This window comes from Amblyomma americanum, chromosome 2 (genome assembly GCF_052857255.1).
Source record: "Amblyomma americanum isolate KBUSLIRL-KWMA chromosome 2, ASM5285725v1, whole genome shotgun sequence".
In the NCBI taxonomy this organism is placed as follows: domain Eukaryota; kingdom Metazoa; phylum Arthropoda; class Arachnida; order Ixodida; family Ixodidae; genus Amblyomma; species Amblyomma americanum.
In genome coordinates, this window is record NC_135498.1 from 39,062,247 (window position 1) to 39,089,904 (window position 27,658).

The 27,658-nt window shown below is 47.5% G+C and overlaps 1 protein-coding gene across 1 annotated transcript; it reads left to right on the forward strand.

Annotated features, from left to right (window-relative positions):
- On the forward strand, positions 1–26,414 carry LOC144119637 (Na(+)/citrate cotransporter-like). The gene is made up of 11 exons (XM_077652207.1): positions 1–99; positions 3,250–3,374; positions 4,608–4,757; positions 5,503–5,618; positions 6,271–6,376; positions 7,487–7,593; positions 8,436–8,570; positions 20,665–20,845; positions 21,219–21,395; positions 25,413–25,550; positions 26,153–26,414. Exons 2-11 carry the CDS (start codon positions 3,267–3,269, stop codon positions 26,345–26,347), a joined length of 1,413 nt encoding a protein of 470 aa, XP_077508333.1. The 5' UTR covers positions 1–99; positions 3,250–3,266; the 3' UTR covers positions 26,348–26,414.
- Positions 26,415–27,658: the final 1,244 nt, after the last annotated feature.

Genomic DNA, 27,658 nt, shown 5'->3' on the forward strand with positions numbered 1-27,658 from the left:
AAGAATTGCTCTGATGCGCCACGGCCGCAGGATTGGGCTTCGCCGCGATACGACGCTTAACTGTGGACACAACTCTGCAAGAGTCTGCTCACACATTCGGTAACTGTCACCGCAGTTGTACGCGTCATTGCATGTTGTCGCGGCATTTTTCGCCCGAGATCGCCATTCAAGTTTCGGCTGTCAGACTAAACAGCTGTGCACTGTCGACTGCGAATTACCAGGCGCCGTGATTTCCTAATGCGTAGCGTTGAACTGAATGGCTCTTTCGACTGAAGTAGCATATTTTTACCTGAGAACCTGTGTATCTGCCACTTGTTGAGAGAATCTCGAAACCCAGTGCTACTGCAGTGTTTGGCGCTTGTTTCCGCTTATTGATTTCTAATTTTGGTATTAGTGCATATGGTGCCAAAAGAAGCGTTAAATTGACATTTCGTGCCTCACTCCATGACAAAATTAGGCATTCAGTTCCTATGCACCAAGTGGGCTTTTAGGCAGCTTATTTTTCGTTCCCTTGCTTTCTTCTTTCTGCCTGAGTTGCAACGCAATTAGCTGTTGATGAGACATGAACGTCAGGAAGACGACAGTTCAATGGAAATTTGTTTGGTCAGGCATGGTGATACAATAAAATCAAGAAGCAGTCACTGACCATAGTCGAAAAAATAAAAGACGTACCGAAACCCATACGAGTTTCGTGTTCACAATGTACATGACCGGAGTGGTGGCGAATTTATATGCGAAGAATATGACCTAGTGATCGGGCGTAGATGATTGGCATGGGGCCTTCGTGGCATGTGTTTGTCGTTTTTTTGCATCACGTAGACGATTCTGTATGCGTTTCGACAATTTTCATCTGACCGATGCAGGCATGATTAGAGTTAGGGCAAGGTATCTTGTAGGTAACTCCTCCAAAGTGTTCATATGGTAGTCGCTCATAGACATTCATTAGCTGGTTCTGCAGCGTGTTCGACGGCACATATGTCAAGCTGAAGTCGTATCTCGAAAAGACCCGAGAAAGCGCTTCGCTTATAGCACGCACGTATGAGATGCCAGCTCGTGCGTGAAAAGTCCTATGATCAGTGGTCGTCGGATGAGCAAAGTTTAAAGTGAAAGCTTTATTGGCCACGAACTTGCGATTTCGGTGTGGCGGTGCTCGGAGGAGGCACAGAGACAGACCTTGAGCCATTGCCTAGCAACCGCCGTAGCTGGGCGGACGCCGCGCGCTCGCCGCGCCATCTGGCATGACGTCACACCGCGCGCCTCGCCGCGAAGCCGCCCTTACCCGCCCTTACGCCCTTAAGCGGTAATCAACGTATTCGGTCGCGGCATCTATGGGAGGCGCTGAAACCCCCGGCCCACTCACTGAATAACAAAAAAAAAAACCTGTGTCGAGGCTGGCAGTCGAAGCAGGGCGTTTGGCGTTTGAGGCGGAGACGCTGCCACTCCCCCACGACGGCAAAGTTTAATCATGAATAAAGGCGCATGTAGTGAATGCACGGTTTTCATATATGAACTCTTCCGATACAGAAGTCGCCGCGCTTTCGCTACGTATATCCTGGCCTAACAGAGCTAGGCCATCAGCAATTTCTTTTTCTTGTATGTTTGTTATGAAATGACTCGAATAACCATTGGTTGAAAGTTCCCGACGTGCCCTTTTCAACTCATTTTGCAGATCTTGCTCCTTGCATACGTATACCGCACGCTTAGTCGGCGAGACGACAACTGAGATTTTGTGCGCAACCGGATGGTTTGAATTAAAGTCCAAGTACCGGACGGTACGCGTTGGCTTCCTATACACCGAGAAGGAAAAACAGTTGCCTGTACGCTGAAGTAGAATATCCAAGAACAGAACGCGGTTTTCTTGCTGAAATTCGGCGGTGAGCGTCCAACTTTGGTCAACTCTGTTCAGTTCATGTAGGAAAGTGACGCAGCTTCTTTCCGTACAACACAAGAGCAGTTGTCGAAGTACCAATAAAAGACCTCGGATGCCGGAATGAAGGTTACCAGTACTTTTTCTTCTATTGTTTCAATGACGAGATTGTCAGTGGTGACCGTAGAATCTGTTAATCAAAGAAAAGGAACCTAACAACGCACCTTAGCTAATATCCCTAGTCGCCTTGAACGCGCAAAAACTATGAAATAAAACAAAGGCTCCACGCCAAGCATTAAGCCCGATCATTACGTCACTTTCTTCGCATATATACACGTCACCGCTTCCGTACTCCTAATTGTGGACAAGGAACCTGTACGGGCTTCGAAATATCTTTTCTTTTTTCGACTTCGGTCAGTGACTGCTCCTTCACTTCATCGACCTTCAGAGAAGGGACTGCTAGGTATAAAAATTACGCTCATCATTATGCGCACCTATACCCAGCTGTGCGGGACACGTGTGCTCTATGAATAAACTCTTGAAATGCATTTGAGAACTTCGCGATGGGCGAAAGTATTGTCATGAACTATGATGCCACTGATTTTAGTCATTTACGACCGAATTGGTTTGGTTTATGGGGGTTTAACGTCCCAAAGTGACTCAGGCTATGAGAAACGCCGCAGTGAAGGGCTCCAGAAATTTCGATCACCTAGGGTTCTTTAACGTGCACTGACATCGCACGGTACACGGGCCACTAAAATTTCGCCTCCATCGAAATTCAACCGCCGCGGCCGGGATCGAACCAGCGTCTTTCGTGCCAGCAGCCGAGCGCCGTAACCACTTCGCCACCGCGGCGGCTACGAACTAATTGGGAAGATCTCCATACCTTCGGTGATCACAAAACCTCACTCACGCGAGGGTTCGAGATGTAATAATAATAATAATAATTGGTTTTTTTGTGGAAAGGAAATGGCGCAGTATCTGTCTCACATATCGTTGGACACCTGAACCACGCCGTAAGGGAAGGGATAAAGGAGGGAGTGAAAGAAGAAAGCAAGAAGAGTTGCCGTAGTGGAGGGCTCCGGAATAATTTCGACCACCTGGGGATTTTTAACGTGCACTGACATCGCACAGCACACGGGCGCCTTAGCGTTTTTCCTCCACAAAAACGCAGCCACCGCGGTCGGGTTCGAACCCGGGAACTCCGGATCAGTAGCCGAGCGCCCTAACCACTGAGCCACCGCGGCGGGTGGTTCGAGATGTAGAAAGAGAAGTTGGCGCACTGTAGAAAGACACATTGACCCTAATTAGCCTGAAGAGTCTCCACGAAAGCGTGAAGCTGCAGTCATGCCTTTTTATCAGCCTTTTCCGCGGTCTCGCAGCCCTGAGAAGCTGCAGCATGTCTCGCTTCGCGAGGCTTCGTCAGGCGAAGAAGTTCTGGCCCTTGGTCTACATATTCGCCGTTCCCTTACTGCTTCTACCACTGCCGATCTACATGGGGAACAAGGTAAGGAATCCGATTTAACTTCTATTCAGCCATAGCTGCATGATGGATTTTGTCCTGTACGTTGTCATCTGCCACCACACAGCTAGAAAGGGGACGCTTCCAACATCCATCCGTTCATCGCAGCGGCCACCGTTGTTACGTTGTATTTAACCGATTCTGACTCAGACCTTGCTTTTCCCTAATGTAGATTTCCAAGTTCCAAGCGCGTTACCATCGGGCATAAAACGACAACCATGCTGTGAAGAGTCATATTCGGCGTCTTCCGATGAGATTTTAGTCTGCGCGTAAAGAAAGGCTGTTTGGATGTAATACTTACCCGGCTATGATTCCTAGTAGCATCGCATTTATATGTTGCAAGTGTCGGATGTCTGCCTCAAGTCAATAAAAGATACTGTTCTAACGCTCTATACTGGCAGCGGTTCAGTAATGGCTCACACACATTCTCGTAACACAACAGGTCAATTTGCATTAGAGGATAAGGCTACAGAATATTACATCAGGCTAGGGGTCCTATCTGCCACGGTTTAGCGAGCCTTCAAGGAGCACATACTGTTGGGTGAGCTAGTGGATTGCAAACACGTGTAAGCTCACAAGAACATGGACAAGAAAGACCTAGACGACACCTCCACACATAAAGAACGGCCTTTTCTGATTTTATACTGCATGTTTCGCTATAAAGGCTTTTTTATGAGACAGATGAAAGCCCGAGGATTAAGAAAAGAGAATATAGAAATAAAAAATTGGGTTTAAATTACCCATTTTATTTACGGCGTCCCTCCTTAAGGGAACGCCATTTCTGCAAAGAAGGGTTAAACCCAGAAAGAATCATGGCTTAACACCATTTACAATGGACAGGAAGGTAAGAGCGAACAATTTGCAGCGCCGCGAAGAGTGACGTCATAACTTAGTCACGCATGCTTCATCATTTGAACTTATATGCTTTCGTTCTTACATAAAGACCTTTAAGCAAGTTTCTATATTTTTGTTGGTCAGGAGAATACATCCTTTAGCAGCGGAAAGCGCGAAGAAAAGGAAACGAATGTAAGCAACACTCAATAAATCAGAAAAAATGTTTCATTGCTCAAATGTTTCCGGCTGGTGGTGAACGAAAGCAGTACGTGTTCATCGGCTCATTATTGTGATGTGATGGGGCGTTGGTGCTAGCGCGGCAAGCGTAAGGTGATCTTTTCCGGCCTCTTGGACTTGACCCATCCCCTTGCTCTCGGTACGCAGGCCGGACTCAGCGCTTACGCCATGATGTGGATGGCGGCTTACTGGACTGCCGAACCGATTCCACTCGCGGTCACGGCTCTCATGCCGCTGGTGCTGTTCCCGCTGTTCGGCGTCCTGACCACCACCAAGACGACAAGCCTGTACTTCAACGTGAGCGCTTTGTCCGCGCTGTTTCCTTGACTGTGCTAAACAACATTCTGGGAAGAGTTTGGCACGCGCATGCTTTTGTTGCCCTTCTTATCTGCGAGGAGCGATACATGTTTTTTAACTGCCAGGTGCACGCGCAACTGTTAGCATGACCAGGACCAAACTGCTTCATGAAATAAGCTCCTTTATAATGTGTTTTCGTACTATATTGAACTACATTGAACTTGCTTTACTCTTCAGCGTGTAGGAACAGGGAGATTGGAGAAAAAGTTTCTGGGAGATGTAAATGCACCTTGTTTGCACACTTTTGATGGGACATGAGTGGTGTGGATAAACTCGGGCTCATGAAATGAGCTAAAAGTGTAATCTGAAGGTATTTAACTTAAGAACTCAAAAGTAAGTGGCCCTATTACCGTTTACATGCGATCTGAGGGCAATTACGGGTGCTTTCTGTAGAGTCTGTTCCTTGTGCTGCGCGCGTTTTCAGTAAACGCAACATCATTACACCATGTATAAGAAGAACGACGAGGGAAGGCATACACTTTGGTTGAACAGTAATCACTCGTTAAGTAATTATTATTGTTGGTAGAAGCATCAATAATGTCCACATTGGCCAGAAGTTGCCGGAAGCATCCACATGCTCGCTCATATCGGCCTGTGGCGGTTGATGGAAGTAGGGGCGTTAGTAATATTTAGAAAAACCCGGTTTTCCTGCCTCGAAACCACTGCTTGTCATTTTTTATTTCAGAACATTGGCTTCGTCTTGTTTGGATCACTGGCGGTGGCCGCTGCTGTGGAGACAAGTCGCCTGCACCAGCGCTTGGCTCTCAAGTCGCTGCTGGGCATCGGAACCAGCACCCGAAGGTTACCTACGATTGCCGACTGGACTGTAATTCTCCTTTAATGTTGTGTGGCAGCCTTTGGCAAACAACGGTTTGACAGGAGGAAGTTTTATGTTGCAGAAAGCACAAATAATCCAGTACATACTCTATGCGCCGGAAATCTGTTGTCAAGTGCAACAGTGTTTCGAAAGTGGTCGAAAGGTGCTCGATATGTATGTACTGAGGCGTCTTCGGATGAGCCAAGAGATCCCCGCCGCGGTGACTCAGTGGTTAGGGCGCTCGACTACTGATCCGGAGTTCCCGGCTTCGAACCCGACCGCGGCGGCTGCGTTTTTATGGTGGAAAAACGCTAAGGCGCCCGTGTGCTGTGCGATGTTAGTGCACGTTAAAGATCCCGAGGTGGTCGAAATTATTCCGGAGCCCTCCATTACGGCACCTGTTTCATCCTTTCTTCTTTCACTCCCTCCTTTATCCCTTCCCTTACGGCGCGGTTCAGGTGTCCAACGACATATGAGACAGATACTGCGCCATTTCCTTTCCCCCAAAACCAATTATTATTATTATTATGAGCCAAGAGGAAATGTGGTATATCGATAAAGTGCTGCTTTAATTAATGCTTGAAATTTACTCTTTCTTCAAAGAAACAGCTGATTATGCTTCGTTTCGTGTTCCAGAATTTTGCTGGGCTTCATGCTGGTGACCATGTTCATGTCCATGTGGATTCCCAACACCGCCTCGGCATCTATCATGGCGCCCATAGCGGTGGCAGTTCTCAACCAGGTGCATGGCAGCGGCAGAAGTCCCTCCGAAGGTTCGCTGCCATATGTTTTTGTCACGGCGAGTTTACCTAACAAACCAATTACGTTATGTGAACACTACAGCCCATAAGTAACGGTTAGTAGAATATACATCCGCTCCGAAGACATTGTTCTTTTCCGGGCAGTTACCACAGCTGGACGCCTGTTTCCATCAGTCTGGGGCACACTCGAAGTTACTTGCACGGAAGTTTGCAAAACCAGCCATGTCATCTGATGAATCAATGACTAAAACCTTATTATGCAGCAAAAAATTGTAAACGAAGTTATTAGTACAGGGCCCCTGCGAAGATGGTTGCCTGTCCCACCATTTTTACCAGTGCTTTCTGATCATTCAGTCGCGAACTGGTCAGCATCACCTCCCATTGCTCAGCTGTGGGGTTTTTGATATATTGGTCCTGGCTATTTTTGTCACCCACCATTTGACACGGATTCAGTTATTGCTCACAAGACGGGTATTTATCGAAGTATAACGTAACATCTATCCTAGGTAGAAGGCTGAGATGTGGGCACATTTTGGTTTGGGGTTTGCGTCACACTACCTCTTCCTCCTTGATGAGTTCTTTGTTAACCATTGCTGATCATCTGACGAATTAGCCGTTGGCTAGTTAAAAGCTACCGAGTTTTGTTTCGAAAAGTTTTTGCAAACTCTATTGCCTATCCAGTGTGATCACCGACGCGCAAAGTTGTCCGTTCATAAGGTCAGTTCTTGTTTCGCTTATGCCGGGGCATTCCGACAAATCACAGTAGTAAATGAGATTGCAGGTAGTGCAGCAGCTTGTTATTCAACTATCACATGTAATGCGTTTGTTTGATTTGCTGTGTAATTCCTCGTCTTAATTAGGTCTACAGCCAGGAACATCAGTGCCGCGCCCTTTTCCATTCCAAGATTAGGGTCGCGCGGAAGCTTAAGTGCTATTCCAACCACTATCTCTATACTCCACTTTCCATACACTATTTCCCTCTCTTCTTAAAGCGTTTTCGGAACCTGCAGGTATCCATGAAGTCGCAGTAAAAAATCAGTTCAGGTTTAAACACGGTACCTCATGATTATATGTTTGTTTGCGCATTTCAGCTTGCTTCGTCTTATATTGCAGAGACCGTCTACGATCGCTCAATTGAATCGTTGGAAGAAAGCGCGGAATGTGTGGACGCTCCCGCCGATGAAGTGGCCGCTTTCGAGTGAGTCTTTGACTATCATGTCCCGTATAGTTTACGCGCCCTAAGGCAATAATGAGAATGGTGATACTTCATATCTTTCTCTTTGATAGTTACTTCTGCTCGAATACAGCTTCATTACAATTTCAGAGGGATAACTAATTACATTACTAGTCGCAACGCGATAACAATTGAAGCTCTTGATGCCTCTATCGGAATTGATGTCACTTCCAGTCTGAACGCGTCACTTCTTTCCAGCTAATGTGCGAATTTCATGACCGATGACACATTTTTATCCCTAAGAGGCTTCTCAGAATTTCGCAATAAAATGATAATAGAAAGGATAGCCGCTCTGACCCCGCCTTTGCGAGCATGGAATGAAACCCATAATACCTCTGACCCTTTTCTTTCCACCCAAAGTAACCGCTTAACATATTCTGGTACTGAATATATGAAAAATATTGCGTTTTTCTAAAGATTTGTAGATGCCTCTGGCTGAGCAGAAGCAAACGCAGCTGGATATTTTTCTTAAAGTCACGTATATGTGCTCTCTGTTACTACTGTGCAACTCTTTGTGCTTTCTGACAGCCGTTCTTGGGCCAGCAGGAACCACTTTCTTCGTTTATTCTTGCCATTCAGCTTCATTGACTGCCAGATCATTAGGAGTGATCGGAGCTCTATAGAGTTAACTTTTCTTCGGTATATCGATCTACACAGTGCAATCGTGCGCTGCTCTGTCGCTTCCATTGCCGCTCTTCGTACAGTGCACTGGAAACAAAACACTAGTTATAATCGACTGAAGCTGCACTGTGCAGCGACTGCACTGTATCGCTGTGGCTGAGTCACGTTTACGTGTGCTCGTGCAGGGCACAAAATGAAAACCGCCTCAGCGATATGCGCCGAGCGATGCTCCTGGCTGTCGCATACGCGGCCAACATTGGAGGCACGGGTTCCCTCATCGGAACGCCGCCAAACCTGATTCTGCAAGCGGAGTACGCCAAGTAAGTGGCGACGTCTGTGTCATCCACTCGCACCTTATATCTGTTTCCGTCATACATTTCGTTTCGCTTCGACTTGGAAAAATTCATGTCTATAGGTACAGGGATGTAAAGGTTCAGGGGCGATCAATTCGGCTGATGCCGAGGAACTGCGAAAGTATATTTATTTCACTCTCGAATATATTCAAGTTCTGAATCGATTGTTTTTCAACCACCGGTATGTTCCGGATTCTATTCTATTCCTCAAATGTCTGAACTCCATCGCAATATCTGTCTCAATAACTGTCTCAATATCTTGGTGGGCACCCGAACTGCGACCAGCCGCGGTGGCTCAGTGGTTAGCGCGTACGGATACTGAGCCGGAGTACCCGGGCTCGAAACGGCCGCGGCGGCCGCGTTTCGATGGAGGCGAAACGCAGAAGGCGCCCGTGTGCTGTGCAATGTCAGTGCACGTTAAAGATCCCGATGTGGTCGAAATTACTCCGGAGGTCTTCACTACGGCACCCCTTTCTTCCTTCCTTCTTTCACTCCCTCCTTCATCCCTTCCCTTACGGCGCGGTTCAGGTGTCGGCCAAAATCCCAGACAATTACTGCCCCATTTCCTTTAATACTAATAATAACTGGTTTTTCTGGAAAGACTAATAAGAACTGGTATTTCTGGAAAGGAAATGGTGCAGTAGCTGTCTCGTATATCGTTGGACACCTGAACCGCGCCGTAAGGGAAGGGATAAAGGAGGGAGTGAAAGAAGAAAGGAAGAAAGAGGTGCCGTAGTGGAGGGCTCCGGAATAATTTCGACCACCTGGGGATCTTTAACGTGCACTGACATCGCACAGCACACGGGCGCCTTAGCGTTTTTCCTGCATAAAAATGCACCCGACCGCGTCGGGTTGCGTTTTTATGGAGGAAAAACGCAAAGGCGCCCGTGTGCTGTGCGATGTCAGTGCACGTTAAAGATCCCCAAAATAACAATAATAATTGGTTTTGGGGGGAAAGGAAATGGCGCAGTATCTGTCTCATATATCGTTGGACACCTGAACCGCGCCGTAAGGGAAGGGTAAAGGAGGGTGTGAAAGAAGAAAGGAAGAGAGCGGTGCCGTAGTGGAGGGCTCCGGAGTAATTTCGACCACCTGGGGATCTTTAACGTGCACTGACATCGCACAGCACACGGGCGCTCTAGCGTTTTCCTCCATAAAAACGCAGCCGCCGCGGTCGGGTTCGAACCCGGGAACTCCGGATCAGTAGTCGAGCGTCCTAACCACTGAGCCACCGCAGCGGGGATCCCAAAAAAAAACAATTTTCAATTTTTGGGCTCAGCAGCCAAGCGCCTTAACCACTGAGCCACCACGTCGGGTGGATCAAACGCGGCTCTAGGAGATGGGGTGAGAGGAAAAGCGCTGGCCTAGAGCGAGCGCGGAGTGCAGACGAAGGGTGCAGCACCACGGAAGCACAACGGTGAAGAGTTCAGAACTTTTATTTCTGACTGTATTAATAGTTTGGTGCAGTGCCCTGAGGGCACGCTAATTTTGGCTTCACAACGCCTTCAGCCTGAACGTTTGCAATACATTACCTAAATATATGCTAGCGAAGCCATCACACCATTGATCGTTCAAGATGCTAAATAATAGTTTAGGCAGAGCAGAAGTCGCGGCTCCCTTAAACTTTCTGCTCGTGCACTGAGTACTATGGTTAGCACAATGTCTACCTGTGAAAATATGTCCGATATCTTACAGATGAAAATACTGGCGCTACGTTGCCGAAGCTTATGGGTGGTGGTGGTGAGAGATTTAATATGTAATCATACACAACCTCCTTCTTCCTTTCTTCTTTCACTCCCTTCTTTATCCCTTCCCTTACGGCGTGGTTCAGGTGTCCAACGATATATGAGACAGATACTGCGCCATTTCCTTTCCCCAAAAACCAATTATTAATTATTACATACCCGCCGAAGCTTATGGGTGGTGGTGGTGAGAGATTTAATATGTAATCATACATACCCGCCGCAGTGACTCAGAAGTTAGGGCGCTTGGCCATAGAGTGACATTCTATGGCTCCGCTACTGATCCCGACCGGTGTACCCGGGCTCGAACCCGACCACGGCGGCTGTGTTTCGATGGAGGCAAAGGCACCCGTGTGCTGTGCGATGTCAGTGCACGTTTAAGATCCCCAGGTGGTCGAAATTATTCCGTAGCCCTCCACTACAGCACCTACTTCTCCTTTTTTTTGATAGCGTGTTTTATTGCATCTGGGCATAAGGGGGGTTGACAATGTTCTAGATGGTGATGACTTTGAGGAAAGGAAGGGCGCATAACTGGCTCCCTGGATATGCGGACGCCTAATTCGTGCTTTACATGTGCCGGTGGTGAGAGAGATGTGGTCTGAATGCATTACCGCTGACAGCATTGTGGCTGGCATGCGGCACTGCAGCAATAGCAAGCCCACACCGTTTATTTGGTGATCAATCGCCCGCGATCAACCATTAACTGCATGCCACCTCCCAGGGTGGCAGGAAGGGCGCGCTGCCTGCCTATCCAGTGTGAGACCTCTCTCTTCCTTTCTTCTTTCACTCCCTCCTTTACCCTTCCCTTACGGCGCGGTTCAGGTGTCCAACGATATATGAGACAGATACTTCGCCATTTCCTTTCCCCCCAAAACCAATTATTATTACTATCCAGTGTGCGGAACGCAATCACAGCAAGCTTTTGCGGTTGGACACCAAAGCCACGTACATAATAATTATAATAATTGGTTTCGCGGAAAGGAAATGACGCAGAATCTGTCTCATATATCGGCGGACACCTGAACCGCGCCGTAAGGGAAGGGATAAAGGAGGTAGTGAAAGAAGAAAGGAAGAAAGAGGTGCCGTAGTGAAGGGCGCCGGAATAATTTCGACCACCTGGGGATCTTTAATGTGCGCTGACATCGCACAGCACACGGGCGCCTTAGCGTTTTTCCTCCATAAAAACGCAGCCGCCGCTGTCGGGTTCGAACCCGGGAACTCCGGATCAGAAGCTGAGCACCCTAACCACTGAGCCGCCGCGGCGGGTACACCACGTACATAATAATAATTGGTTTTGGGGGAAAGGAAATGGCGCAGTATCTGTATCATATATCGTTGGACACCTGAACCGCGCCGTAAGGGAAGGGATAAAGGAGGGAGTGAAAGCAGAAAGGAAGGAAGAGGTGCCGTAGTGGAGGGCTCCGGAATAATTTCGACCACCTGGGGATCTTTAACGTGCACTGACATCGCACAGCACATGGGCGCCTTAGCGTTTTTCCTCCATAAAAACTCATCCGCCGCGGTCGGATTCGAACCCGGGAACTCCGGATCAGTAGTCGAGCGCCCTAACCACTGAGTCACCGCGGCGGGGGAAACTCCGCGTACATGAAAGCGAGATTGAGGTCTCTACTGACCCACGGAGCCGGTTGTGCGCCTTTCCTTTCGTGAAAATGAACGGCCTTTGCAAAGTTGTCAACACCAATGAACTCTATGAACGCTGTCGGATCACTTGTTTGGTTTGGTTTTTGGGGAAAGGAAATGGCACGGTAACCATCTCACGTATCTCGGTGGACACCCGAACCGTGCCGTAAAGGAAGGGACAAAGGAGGGATGGAAAGAAGAAAGAGAAAACTGAAAATTCACAGTTACACAATAGTTTGTATGTATTACCTCTCCCCCTATCCTCTCTTCTTGTCCCCTCACCTCTTTCATTTTATTTCTTCATTCTTCCTGCTGTCCTTTATTTCCGTTGCCCCGCAGCTCAGGTGCTTCAGTATCGATGGCAGATGCCGGGGTTTGCAAAAATCTTTTCCTTCCCTTTTATTATTTTAATAAAACAAGTTACTACAAATTTACAGTTGGATTTTGAGGAAAGGTGCGGCGCTGCGCAGCGGTGGAATACCTGTGGCTCGGTGCTACTAGTGGCGCATGCCCAGTTGTGACTAGGGAGCGAGAGTGAGAAATGTCCGTGGCGAGGCGCGCGTTGTGACGTCATGTGCCTCCTCGGAGCACCGCCATGGCGAAATCGCACTTCGCGGCCAGTAAAGCTTTCGCGTTAAAAACTTCATTGTCAAGGAGGATTCTCATGTTCTGTTTTAGGTTTGCCTTGGTGTTACCTTTGGGCACGAGCGACATTCGCCTCAATTTGCCCAGAATGAGAGCTAAAATAAATTCAAGCCTAAAATTGCCCTTGCTGTAGCAAAGAGCCGAAGTGGTGGCTTCGTCTGGCGCGAGCTGATCTTGGTATCGTATTGAAGCCGAAACTATATTATCTCCAGTCGTTTGTGCGCTCCATCAGTACACCTCTTTGATAAATGCTAGCAGCAAAAATTAGCTGACATTTCCGCCGTGCTATCCATTGGGTTGAATGAGTGGCATCTGTTCGCTAAACGATGTCGGTGAATGAGGTGCAGGCCTAACATTTAGAACAGCGTCACAGCCATCCCAGATCCAACGGATTACGGAGAATGGCGTAACGATTGAGAAGTGTATTTTTTACCATCCCTCATAATTCCTGAACATCTTCCGAGAGCCATCTCTCCCTTGCTTCAAAGGATTCATTCATTCATTCAATTGTTATAAATTACCTGCCTGCCGCTTTAAGAGAAGGATGATAGAAATGTTCCTGCACCATAGAGGTGTCTTAAATAGGAGTGTACGGTAGCGAAATTGCCTTGAGGAGCAAGCTAATGCACTGTTTTATTTGTCTGTTTGTTTAGACAGCTTGTATTTTGTGACTAGTACATTTACGAATGATGACTGATTTCGCTGGACTTGAGTGGATGTCTTCTGGGCTGGCGTATGTGTGTCTAGCAAGAAAGGTTTATTCCTGACTCGTTTGCTAAAGCCTCAGGGAAAACGAACAACGCATTGATCTGTTTTATTTCGCAACAATTTCGGGTTCTGTCATAGGTTCAGTGCTTAATTATCCTGAACAACAGCGCATAAAACCAGTATAATGCTGACGGATGGCATAACGTCAGTGGCTGTAAGCCCAATAAATAGTCCCATTATGATTTTTCGCTACATCAATCGTATAACCATGCTCCAGCGTTGTCTTGAAACATTGCCTTGCTCACGGTCAGCATACAAAAAATGCCCCAATAAATCAGTGCATGCGTTCCTGCAGGCTTTTTCAACAGGACGACGTCAGCTTTCTATCGTGGATGGCGTACAACATTCCACCTATGCTGATGTGTACCCTGCTGGCTTGGCTATACATACAGCGTAAGGTAGCCAGACTAATGTGAGTATGCAGGAGAATTTACTCTGCTTGATATTAGCGATCGAATTTCTCTGAATCTGAAGCACTAAACCACTGACACGAAATTTCCTCCGCTGCACTCGTTGCACCAACTTTAGTTTTTAACGCATGACGCAAGGAGTGATATTCCACGAACGAACTGCAAACGAATTGAATTCTATTCGAAGATCGCACACCGTTTTAGTGAAATCACAACCGACACGAAGCTTGGTGGTAATGGTGAAGGCGTGCCTTCAAGAAATAAAATTTCGCTAGTTGCACTGCTGAAATGTATAGTTCAACGTACACTTTTTGTAGCAGATGGCGGCTCAGTGATGTCAAAGGAAACGGACAAAAAATTGGAGGGCGCTTAAGCTTCGTCTTTAAGAGTGAGACGCGACAGCGTGTCACAGCATTGACGAGGAGTACACGGAACGCCATCGCCCGTTCGGCGCGACGCGTGGCCTGTTGGACAATTTAAGGAAAGGACGCCTGTCTCACATATCTCGGTGGACACCCGAACCGGGCCATAAGGGAAGGAAAATGAAATGAACAATTGCTTTTAAGGAAAGGAAATGACGCCTGCCTCACATTTCTCGCCGGGCACCCGGATCGCGCCGTAAGGGAAGGAAAAAAGTTCAATCGATCGATCAATCGACCAATCAATCAATCAATCAATCCGCCAATCAATCAATCGATCGATTGATCGATCAATGAATCGATCAATTTATCGATCGATCGATAGATGATCAATCGATCGATGAATCGATCAATCAATCAGTCAATGATCAATCGATCAATCCATCAATCAATCAGTCCCCAACGCTGTCGCGTTAAAATCCCTTACCTTACGGCTCGGTTCAGGTGTCCACCGAGATGCGCCATTTTTCGCTCACGGCCAAAGACGACACCGGCTTTTCAGCGACACGAGCTCCTTAACGCTGTCGCGTTAAGAAATTGGAGGACGCTTAAGCTTCGTCTTTAAGAGTGAAACGCGACAGCGTGTTGCAGCACTGTCAGGGTCCACGGAACGCCATTGCCCGTTAGGCGCGACGCCTTGCCCGTTAGACAAATAGCTCTGCTACGTACCGTGAAACGGACGCGCGCAGCGGCAAACCACGTAGAAGCCCTGCCAGGCGCCGTGCCGAAACGCGCGGGACTCAAGTTGCAGTCGTAGTTCGTCGGTACATAGTTCTCGACAAACCCGATGCCACGAACGCCAGCATAGCTTCCGCGCCGAACGAACGGGCAGCAAGCTGCAAGCTTCGTGGTGAAAGCGCTTTGTATGTGCGCTGCGTTGTTCACCGCTCACCGAGTGATTCCTGCGTGCCCGCACTGCCCCACTGCGCCCGAACGAGACGAGCGGGAGGCGCTGCAGTCGCGCGCCATCTTTTGGGGCAATGGCGTACATTGCGAGGAGGAGGAGGAGGGATTTTTAAATCGAAAGCTTTACTGGCCGCGAACTTGGGATTTCGCCGTGGCGGTGCTCCGTTGAGGCACATTACGTGCAAACGCGCGCCTCGCCACGTATATTTCTCTCCTCTCGCCACCACCACCACCACCACCCTAGTCACAACTGCGCATGCGCCACTAGTAGCACCGAGTCACAGGTGTTCCGCCACTGCGCAGCGCCGCGCCTTTCCTCAAAATCCAACTTTCAATTTTCAGTTTTCTCTTTTTTCCCTCCGTTCTTTATCCCTTCCTTTACGGCGCGGTTCTGGTGTCCACTGAGATATTTGAGACGGTTACCGTGCCATTTCCTTTCCTCAAAAACCAAACAAAACAAGTGAGGTGCGGCGTTCATAGAGTTCATTGGCATTGACTTTGCAAAGGCCGTTCATTTTCACGAAAGGAAAGGTGCACAACCGGCTCTGTGTATCGGTGGAGACCTCAATCTTGTTTTTATGTACGTGGCGTTGGTATCCAACTGCAAAAAGCCCGCTTTGATTGCGTTCCGCACACTGGACAGGAAGCGCGCCCTCCCTGCCACCTTGGGAGGTGGCATGCAGCTAATGGTTGATCGCGATATATTGATCACCAAATGAGCGCTGCGGCCTAGCTACTACTGCAGTGCCGCATGTCAGCCACAACGCTGTCAGCGCCAATGCATTCAGGCCACATCTTTCTCCCACCACCGCCACATGTATCAAAGCACGAATGAGGCGTCCGCATATCCAGGGAGCCAGTTATGCGCCCTTCCTTTCCTCAAAGCCATCGCCGTCTAGAACATTGTACACGCCAACGCAAATGAACAGAGTAAACGCCGGCATCATTCGCTTTGTATATTATGGATTAGCTGAGCTAATCCACATAAATTTTTTCGCTCACGGCCAACGCCGACGACACCGGCTCTTCTGCGATACGAGCTCCTCAACGCTATCGCGTTAAAACACGCAAGGCCACTCCGTTCTTTATGGGGTTGCCATGTTTCAGTGCTGCTACCATTCAGTCTTGTGAATTAAAAATCACAATAGCCTAACAAACAAGCTAAAACAATGAAACTGCTCATTTCTCAATAAACCGTTCACAGCAATATTATTCACCACTCCTCTGACCTCGCCTGGTTTTAAATGCTGTAGCGCTTGACAGCAGGGCTAGCAGTTGGTTTTTGAGGAAAATAAAGGCGGAGCAACTGTCTCACCTCTCGGTGGACACCTCAATAGCGCCGTGAGGGAAAAGGGAAAGGTGAGATTTAAGGAGGAAAGAGAGAAAGCCTGTGGAGGGCTACCGACTTTCCAGCGTTGGCATAGGCGGCGCCTCCTCTAGAGGAGGCGCTGGCACTGGCGTATTGGTGTAGAAAATGATAGACACTCTTACGAAGTAACCCACCTGGGTACAAACATCGATACATTTTTAAATCAAGTAGTGGAGCGCCTCGCGGCCTTGGAGGCAAGCCATAACATAATGCCAACAGTCGCGACCTTGCCCGTGATCATCCCTCCTATATCCCACCACGGCCCCTCCCCAACAAATTGAGTTGTGGCAATGGAACTGCAGGGGGTTCCGCAAAAAACGGGGAAACCTGCAGTTTCACATCCAAAACCTAGGTAGACAAACGGACGTGATAGCCCTTCAAGAAGCTAGCGGCCTGGCGATATTACCAGGCTATAAAGCATTCATTCCCCCCTCGAACGCAGTGACGACGGCGACGACCCCGTTCACCGCTACCTTTGTGCAACGCAACATTACGGCGATACAACACACTATAGACAGTTCTAACGAACAATACACGTTACTAGAAATTGTGCCGAGGAAAAAGAGAGACGCAGATCTCTTTATTCTGAACTTATACAGTTCCCTGAAAGACAGAGGTTCAGGCATTCCCGACCTACTGCTTAAAGCAATGCGCCTGGCCGCCAGGGCACAACTCCTGCTGCTAGGCGACTTTAACGCCATATCATTTCATGACATCACCCATCACTTAAGGCTGGAGATGCGCGCATATCCCCCTCCCCACAAATCGTTAACAAAAGCGCAGGAAGTTACCTGGCGCCGACTGCAAACACGCACCCTTCTGAATCCGCCAGTGCTTTCCCTCATGTACCCTGGCCAGTACGACCCAAACTGCCATAAATGTGGTGAAAGGGCCACATACGAAAATATTCTCTGGAACTGCGCAAATGATCCGCCTCCGGCGGAGTTGATACAGCTCCCTTCTCCCGAGCAGTGGGAGGCCGTGCTGGTCAGCTCGGACCCCAAGATTCAAATACGGGCAATCTAGCGGGTCAATGAGGTCGCCGCCAGCCATGGGCTAGCGGCCATCTAGTATGTGTCTCCTGCAACCTGCTCTCGACGCAATAAATGTTTTACAATCAATCAATCTACGACGAGCACAGGCAAGCTGAGGAGAGCAAAGCCAAGTGCGGATTCGTGGCGCCCTCTCTGCAGAATATCGCAAAGTAGCGCTAGCACAGGCTATCGCCCCTCGGATTCGTGGAGGTCTCGATACGCAGCGGTGCTTAAACGCCGCGGCAAAAACGAGAAAACTGAAAAACGCTGATATCGCGCCGCGCAGTGGAGAAGATATCGCAAACGACTGTAGCAGAATGTCGTGTATCGCAAGCGTGGTAACTGCTAGACATTTTTTTTTCACTTGTGAAGACTGCAGACTTTCATGTTGGCAGGGTTTGCCTTATTGTAAGTATTTACATCATTTGCGAATATCCTGCCCCAGTTCACTATCGCTGCGATAGAGACACACTGTCTGAAACAGTGTATTGCCTTTTTCTCAGTAATTAGTTTACACAAAGAAGCAGAAGGCACTGAAATAAAACTCAGTTTTATTTATATCAGAGTAATGACATTGGTAAGAATTTTCCAGGGCAAATTACTTGGTTGGTTGTGTATCAAATTAAGCTTTCAGAGGAAAAATTATACCATAAAGATGATTATTCGCAAGCAGATACGAACGCTTCCCAGTAAGTACTCTGGCCGATGTCTTCTCTCAGCATGCAGCTGCGTACTTTAGTAACCAGTGGGGATTCACAAAAAAATTATTCCAGGCAAGCGCGACTCAGAGGTATTAAGCGTGCATCAATAGTAACTTGCGCCCCACTATTAGTGACAATCGAAGGTGCCCTTAAGTGAGAGAAGTTGTGAAAGCACGGTGTCAGATCTTCCAAATGAATCAGGCCTTACTTTTGCCGAGAATACCGACATAGTCTATCCGATTGTTCGTTCTTCACTGTCGTTGCAGACCGAGGGGCAGTGAAGCGGAAATTCGCGAGCGAGTCAAGCTGGAGCTCTTGAGTCGCTATCATCAGCTTGGGCCGATGACGTGAGTCTGTTGTCTGCGTACCACGGGTGCCTTACACAGCAAACATGATTTACTTCATGAAGGAATGTTAAGGAAGTAAAAAATGTCCTATCAGACTCCGTTTTAGGAGCTGGTTATGGTGGCCAAGTCCCCGGTGTAGATTTCTACCCTTGAATATAAGGAATGCTTGCAGCTGCCAACGAAGGCATATTCCCAACTCAAACACATTATTTTGATGCATTTCGCAATCTAAGGAGACTTTTAAACGCAGCACAGGATGTTTTGAGATTTTCATTAGAGGAGAGTGAAACTTAGGTTAAAATCGCAGTAACTGCATTAACTTCGCATGTTTTCATGAGTAAATGTGCTTTCGTTGCCAACCATTAAGTATTACATATTTTTGTGATGGAAATCTACCCAAGGGCTTGGGAAGCATACCCTACCCCTAATAGGGAGTGTGATAGAGTGCCCTTTACTTTCTTTTTACTCACTTACAGGCTAATACGTGTTTAGAGTGTAAAGAAGTCTTAGCAGCCACGGTTCCGTGCGGAGAAACTGCCACAGCTCGCAATGCTCTTTCCATAGGTTCCACCAATCCGCCGTACTGGCCCTGATGAGTTTCATGATACTCTTGTGGCTTACGCAAAACCCCCGCATCGTACCCGGCTGGTCCAGCTTGTTTCCCTACGGCAAGTAAGTACAGCACACTTGTTGGCATTACGCATCTGCGCCCGCACCGGATTGTGCGTCGTATTACCGCGGACATCTGAAGCGCCAGTGTAATGTTCTATACAGCATACTGGTCGATTCGTCTTCTAGCGGCATAAATATTCCGCCACAGGGACTACAACTACATGCAAGTCCGCAAGTTAACATCGAACCTCAATGCCGTATTTGGAGAATTTACTATTAGACATAAGGACCGAATTCATAAAGTTAACCTATGTTAGCATGCAGCACAAATAAACCGAACACGTATGATGTTGAACTTAGCCCCAGTCTTTTATCTTCGTTCAGAACGCCCGCACAGTCACTTGGCAGTTTGTTCTTTTTCTGATCTCCGCGCATGTACAAATAGTTTGCCTTACTTTTTGTTGCCGAAATATTTGTCTTTTCGTGTTCTTCCGATAAATTACAAAACCAGATCGGTTACTAACAAACAGCTTGCAGTTCTTGACACGTACCATTACATTACAAGATTTAACAAGCAGCCCAATGCGCATAACTGATTAAGCGCTTTCGTTGGAATCAAACAAAAAAACCTTGCGTTTCAAATTCTGAAACGGACAACGGCCCTTCATATAAGCTTGTTTGACATTTATAAAAGGATAAAGTACTAGCTGAACCAGGTTTAGGTTATTAATTTCTGAAATATTTTAAACAACACTCGAAGGAAAATAGCAAGACCTATTCACAAAGAAAATGAGGGTCATTATTGCGTTTGGAGATTTAGTACGCGATAGAGTTAGGCGCCCCGTGTCGCAGAGGAGCTGGCTTCGTCGTCGGGTGAGGAAAAATCCTGAGAGCAGCAATCTAGGTGGCAGGTGGGTTGAGAAAACTTCGCACTGCGGCAGGTGGCAGTTGAACTAATGAGGGGTTGCGAGAGCTTGCTCGGGAAGCGCAACTTTTCTCTCACAAGTCCCACTGATGGCAGCTCCTGCCCTCACAGCGCAGTCTAAAAGCGCTTAACTGATGCACCACTGCGCTAGGATCCGTACGAGGTCTCCCAATGATAAGAGAAAGACTAATTGCGCTTAGATGCGTATTAACCCATTAACGCTATCGCGTCATGCCTTTAAGAAGGGGGCTGGGGCCTTTCGTCAGGTCATTGGTATCTTTAGTCCCAGTCTCCACTCGCTATGACGAGGAAATAAAGTTAATTCATTCATTCATTCAAATATCCGCTCCACTTTTTTTCTTGGTGACTTCGTAGCCACCTTTAATTCCCTTTCTCAAGCAACGTGTTTTATTAAATTCATCGCCAATAACGTGCTTCATGATGTATAACTTCCAAAGCTACTCAGTTAAGCTTCACCATGAACTCAAGTCTCCACTACTAAGCAGCCTCGCGGGGCTTCGTGCCATTAATACGTGTTCCAGGCACATCCTGTCCTCGGTGCCCGCGGTGCTGGTCAGCATCCTTCTGTTCGTGGTGCCCAAGGATCCCACGCGAGGCCTGCAGAGCAAAGGACTGCTCACTTGGGAAGAGGCCAGCGTCAAGATCCACTGGGGCACCATATTCATCATCTGCGGTGGCATGACTCTGGCCGAAGCATCCAAGGCGAGTGTCCGTCCAAGGAGCACGCACTGACATTGGTGACAACGGTTCCTGTCAAAAATAGAAGGTTTTAAGAAGTTTAAATATTTCTGTCTGTAATATGAAAGCAACTGCAAAAAAGTCCAAGCTGGGGCACTAGACAATGTTCGCATAGTGTCTCTTGGAATATTGCGCTAAAACTTATTTTTAGATACTAAGAAAAAAAAACAGTGGTCTGTGCTGTGACTCTAGCACGAAACGTGCAGTATGCTTGTGATTACAAAAAAAAGCGTGCTCAGTTATTGTAAGAGTTCGTCACATGTAGTGCTAAGACCGTCCAATGTAATGAAGCACTTGGATGGTGGAGTGTACAGCCTGATGAAGAATCTCGTGATTGCGTGGCTTGGCGCAGGATTCGGGATTGTCCGCCATATTGGTGGTGAAGATGCGTGGTCTGAACGTGATGCCCAGCTTCCTGGTAGTGGGCGTCCTCTGCTTCTTCGCTTCCATGCTGACCGAGGTCACCAGCAACACAGCCATCACCGCCATCATGCTGCCCATCATCTTCGAGATGGTCGGTGCTTCGTCCGCCTAGATGAATACGTAAATGCAGCTACGATGTACAGAAGAGCGTAATTCCGTTACATCAATAGTGCAGTATCAAAAATCGCGTTTTCTCCTCAAGGCAAAAAAAAAAAAACGGCGATTTTTCCTGAAAAGCCTCCTACATTCTAGTCGAAAAAAAAAAGAAAAACACGCCCAGGGGAAATGGTAAAGGACTGGCGGGATTTGAACTACTGTCTTGATCGTCCAAAACCGCAGCACTAATCAGTTGCACTACAAAACTAATGGAAGTGAGCAATTGTAATTGCGCTAAATGCCGTTTTCATAATATTTCTACTATACTCTCACATTTGTATGTGGGTGCCATTGCTTACACGAAAGCTGTGGTCAGCGCTTCGTCAGCAAAAAGCAGTTAGCAGTCAACAAAGAGCGGTTGCAAGATTGGTGGCTCAAAACCAGGCTGGTAACGTAAGCTTACAAGTTCGGAGTTAAAAATTGCTTTTAAGCGAAATTGGCGAAGTTATAGATGACACCGTTACGTTTGAAGAATTGTTTAAAACAATGTAAGGGGAAAAAAATGACGGTGGCTTAGCTTTGGTTAAACCTGGAGTGACGTGATAGCTACAGGTGGCCGAGTGGAACTTGGTCACGTGACCAACCACGTGACGAGCCACGTGATCAGCCGCGCCGCCGGCAGCTGCTCCGCACCACGTGACCAACCACGTGACAGCGTGGGGCCGCGTGGCGGCGCCGCCGCCACGCTGAGGCTCGAAATACTACCGTAATGTAGCTATCGCTACAAAACTGGCAGTGGCTTAGCTCGGCTGTGCCAGGATATACGTAGCGAAATCAAAAGCATAGCTTGGCTAGCCTTGGTTAATCTTGATTGCAAGTCCAGGTTAGTCTGGCTAGTTGTTGTCACGTGGTTCGTCACGCGGTTGGTCACGTGCCCAGTCACGTGGACGGTCACGTGGTGCGGTGCGACCACGGTGGGAATGCGAGAACCGCGAAACTGAGAGTTCGCGGCCAATGTAGCTTACGCTACAAAAAAAAAAGCATAAGATGGCAATCACCACCGCCTCGTTTAAAAAGGAATGGTCTAACTTCCATCCACCCATTCATCTATCCCGTGGATCTGTATCATAGAGTTTCTACCTGTAAACTATAGAGGGAAAGCTGGCAGCCCTGCACTTCATCGGCCAGGTATGCCCGAGGCATGCCGGGAGATTATAAAACTTCGCATTGACACCTAGTGTCTTGTTGACTGTTCTAGGAATTGGAAGTTTTGGTTGACTGCTCTACGGGTTGGATTTTTTTCTTGTTCACTTTCGTTTTCATTGATTTTTTCTGCGCTTTTGGATGGTGTAGTTATCCAGCTGCACAGGCAGCCCATTTGAGAAATGAAGCATCCGGAGGCGCTTGACTCGAAGTGAGCTAAGCATAGCGTCTAGTGCCTTCTAGGCCTGAAGTCCGTTTTCCCCACCGCTAGGAGCCATTTACGCAGCATGCTGGGGTTGTCCACTTGGAACCTGTGCACTCAAAGGTGAAAGGAGGGAATATATTTTTTTTTTATTTTTTAATTCAGCAGCCCGCTATGTGACTACTGTGCACATCTGTCCTAGGAGTCTCCGAGACGCTATTTATTCATAAGCGCAAAGTACTTCGACAAGCGCCATGTATTTTAATCGTACTCGTCAAAGAATGGATTTCGTTTATTTCGAAGTCTCACGGCGGCCGCGCATTGCATGCAGAAGCGACTTCCATTTCATGTGATTATTTCACGGAAGTATTCGCATGTTGCATGCACTTGGGTCTTGCTGTAGGAAGGATTCTGCTTCATAATTCATGTTTTTCTTCGCAAAATCCATACGCGCAGCGCTAGGGTATGGTGAGAGCCGGCACATTGCACCCACAAACAAGTTTCTCAAATAAGGGTGAGAGTTTGGGCAAATGTCTCATGGCACGAACCATAGCCTATATGCACTGACACTGGGCGCGAACCGGTAACGGCAGACGACACTAATTTTTCACTATGCCAAAACGGAAACCTCAAGTGCACTACTTCGAGCATTAACAATTTTTTTGAAAGAATGTTTGCTTCAAAAATGTGTCAAACGCAGAAACTTCTTTTCGACCGTTAGCTATATTTGGCGACACGTGGGAAAGCACTCTTTTACCCTGAGCAAATGAGGTGCTCGTTTATATCTATCTACTTTTCTGCTCACTTATTTCAATGCTATAAGCAAATTTTTTTATAGGACATTTAGGTTGTAAAACTAGGTTTCTTTGCGACAACATTTTTGCAGGCGTAGTTATGCTTTAGGACTGACACTGGCCAAGCCAAGTAATATACCTCGTTTTCCCGGCATTCCTACTGTGGATAAAGTGCTCTTTAAGAAACTCGCATAGGCGTTGGAACCAACTTTTTCTCTAGGTAATATTTAGAAACTCTATAGATCTTTATCACTGACGTAACAGAATCACTCAGCAGCGGGGAGGGGGGGGGGAGGTAGATAGAGGAGTACAGCTTCTATGACTGCAGCCAAAAACAGGAATTCTGAACAAACGCTTCTGGTTTGCCCGCGGAGACATCCAGATGGCACGTGGCGCTGAATACTAAAAAAAACCGCGGGAATTAGAAATGCTCAGTACATATAATTGATTTTCTGTGATCATCAGAAATAGTGGTAAGCGCAGGAAGCAATTTATAGGTCAATTTTGCAGCAAGAACAAAGAGTCGGTCATGACAACAGTCATATTCACGCAAAATTTCTCAGGACTCACTAGTTCTATCAATAACATGATCAGAATATCCCCATCGATTTACGTAGTGTGCGTTACTGGCAGCCTGCAGATGGTGCTAGTTGCTTATGTCCAAAAAAGCTGGGAATGCTAAAGCTCTTCTCTTTCTTTTGATTACAGCTTTCTAACTGGGTGTGTGTGCGCTGATATCCTGCTTGTGCATGCTGCAGACCTCTTCTATGAATTTATTAATGTAAAGGAAAGCGATGGTCTTGCGTTAATTTACCCACCATTAGGCTAAAGCCATGGTTATGCAATTTGTCTGGCAGAAATTAGTGGCTACGCCATTACGTACCTCGCTGAAAAAAAAAATCTTAACCTCGACAGAACCAGACAATAATGATTCGGCTAGCAATTTTTTGACGTTCTTAAATGGAAGATAGGAGAAAAGCTTTTTTTTTCTCCTGCCTACCCAATTGAGCATGCTTACATTCACACAGTGCGACAACGAACACGGGCAACATGTAGTCAGCACAAGACACCGTGGTGTCTCCCTTGGGGAGCGTAAAGAGTGCGGCGAATAGATTATTCAACACCCGGAATTTGGATCAACTCGTGAAATTTATGGACAAAGCGAAAAAGCTCAGTCTGGACCTTTTCTACCCTACAAAAAGTCAAGTTCCTGCCGCAAAATCTAAATTATCATGCCACTGACGAGGTAATCCAGTTTCTTAAATCAACGCCTGCTGGCCTCTCCCTGTTGTGCGTTTTCGTTGTCGTGCTGTGTGACTGTAAGCATGAAGTACCGACTAACCCAGCAATTCGTTTTGACCAATTAAACACCCCGTCGAAGCAACCAATCTATCAAACTATAAAAAGTACGCTTTCTCAGTACTATCTTTTACGCTTTTCTGCGATAATTATCATTAAAAGCGTGAAAAACTTGTCAGAACTGCTCTTCTCAGTACAGTGCTTGATTTTGCCACATAATTCGTCACTCTCGCGCAGTATGCTTTCTGCAAATTTTAGAACAAAACGTTTCAAACTAAAACGCACCGAATTACGCTGTAGATATCCTATGTGTCAATGTAGACGATGGGTACTGCTTAATGAATGAAACAAAGAAACATGTGATAGCATACAGTTCAGTGCATAAACTATTCGACATGGCCCGAAGGCGAGCTGACTGTCCGTGTCTGTATTCATAATTACGACTTCCAGTCTCTCGCTGTCTCCGGAACAAAGAAGAGCTTGAGTGAAGCCCGTGACGTACACTTTGCTGCAGGCCGTGGCTCTGGAAGTGCACCCTTTGTACTTCGCCATACCGGTGGTGGTGGCCTGCTCGTTCTCATTCATGCTGCCAGCGGCGACTCCACCCAACGCCATAGTCTACGAGATGGGCAACTTCCGGATATGGGACATGGTGCGTGGGTTCACTAAGTTGATTACTTCGTCCGCAACTTACCCTGGTGACTCTACTCGAACCGCTGTGCCATTCATGCGCCCTTAGGGATAAAGAAAACACCTAAAGGCGAATCAAAGAATAAAAATGCAGCTACGCAAAAAGCAAGAAGAATGAGCTGGCCGACTTTGTTGGGAATCATAATAGAACAGAACCAACTGTTCTCCACGACCTGTTTTTCACTCTTACACCATAAAACAACAGCCATGGACTTAGTACAACATTTAAATGTAGTGTATCGGTGACGGCCCGCCCTCACTGGGAGTGATTGTAGGTCTCCTACCCCCCCCCCCCCCCCCTTTTCCCCTGAGAGCGAACTGACCTTTTGGTTCCCGGAGCACTGCGAAATGGCGCCGTGTGCCAAATAGTCACGTGACAAGGAAGGCGTTTTCAGTATTTGCATTGATGATCTACGTGCGTGGCAGCAGCACTTGCGGCGCTGAACGAGGGCTCAGGGAATCGAAATCCGCGCAGTAAAGTAAAAATTCTGTCAGGAACCACGCTCGACCTGCGACACTGGATCTGCGCATGCGCGCACTTCATTTTTAGTGCCGTGTTTCCAGGCGGCACCGGGTTTCGCGATGAACATGGTGTGCGTCGCCGTGGAGCTGATGGCCATCCACACCCTGGGACCCCTGGTGTTCGGCGTGCAGAACTTCCCCGCCTGGGCGGCGCTGGACAAAAACGCCAATGGCTCCCGCGCTGGCTTAGGTCGTCTGGAGCAGGAGCCCGGGTGTGCTGTCACCGGCGTCGTGTAGCTGTAGCGCCGAGAAACACCACGGACGTTTCGTGCGCATAGGAGCAGCGTGACGCTGCAGTGGAAGACGGTCGAAGCGGCACACTCTCGAAGACTGCCACAGGCAGTCTTTATATTTTCTTTCTGTGTGGAGCGTGCGATTTTGTGTGGGCAACACTGTTCCGATGCTATTCACCGCGCGCACCCTGCACCGCTGATCTTCCCACCCAGTCATCTCTCTACTTCTGCGAACAAAACTATTTTGGTTAATGTGCGTTTCTTGTTGAAGATTTATAAGACTTTTTGGGATTCTAAAGCTCGTTTTATATGTAGATTGAGTATTTGTGATACCATTATTAAGCTGCCAGCTCGTTTTAGTAAGTGTTTTACTACTGCCTCCTCTGCATTTCTTAATTTAGGACCACTCCTGTCCCGTAAGGTGGTATAAAATTAGCGTTTTTTGAGCTCTTAGTAGAACCCAAATTCACACTGTCGGGGCTGACCGAAAATCAATGCATGCTGTGCGTTTTTGAAGAGCGCGACTCCCTTCTCTTAGTTGCACCGTGACATGACCCTGTCTAAGAATGGCATGCCAACAATGTAAAAAAGTGAGTCTGCATATAAATAGGTTTGCTCCTCCAAGAAGAATAGCGCTGCATTTGTGTTGAGGGCGATGTTCTCCTCAGCAGCCGAAACGCACGCTGTCCTCTTCATCCCCGTTGTCATCATAAGACCACCATTTGGGTTAAGTTCACTGGATGACAAAGGCTTCTCCTAGTGATCTTGCCCAATCTATCGCTACTTTATTTCACAATGGTTTCCTTAACCCAACCATGCTACCTGAACCTTTGTCGTTTCACTTCTTTCATGATCCGCACCTATAGTGCGAAATTTGTGGCTGATAACTGCATTTACAATTACAATTCGGAGGACATAAAGACGAGCACAACTAGCACATCGCCAGCACTGGAGTTTCAAATCGTTTGATTCAGGGGGAGTTTTATAGCAGGACGGTTTATGAGGCACGCTTTGCGTGGTTTATGGCGTTGTCAAATCTGCGTACTGCATATTGTCTTTCATCACTACAATGGCACTCTGTCCAAGAGAATGCTACGAAAAGATCTCCCACCTTTGATAACTAAGCCTATTGGGTCTTAACCACATGAACGTGTTTTCTGGCGCTCACAAGAGATACATGTGTAGATAACATTCTCTGCGTTGATTCTGAGACAGTTTAACATCACGCAAAGCCACGCTGTAAAAATATGCAGGACTGGAGGAGGGGGCCCGCGAAATGTATGTGAAGCTTCATACATTTGCGATAAACGAGACA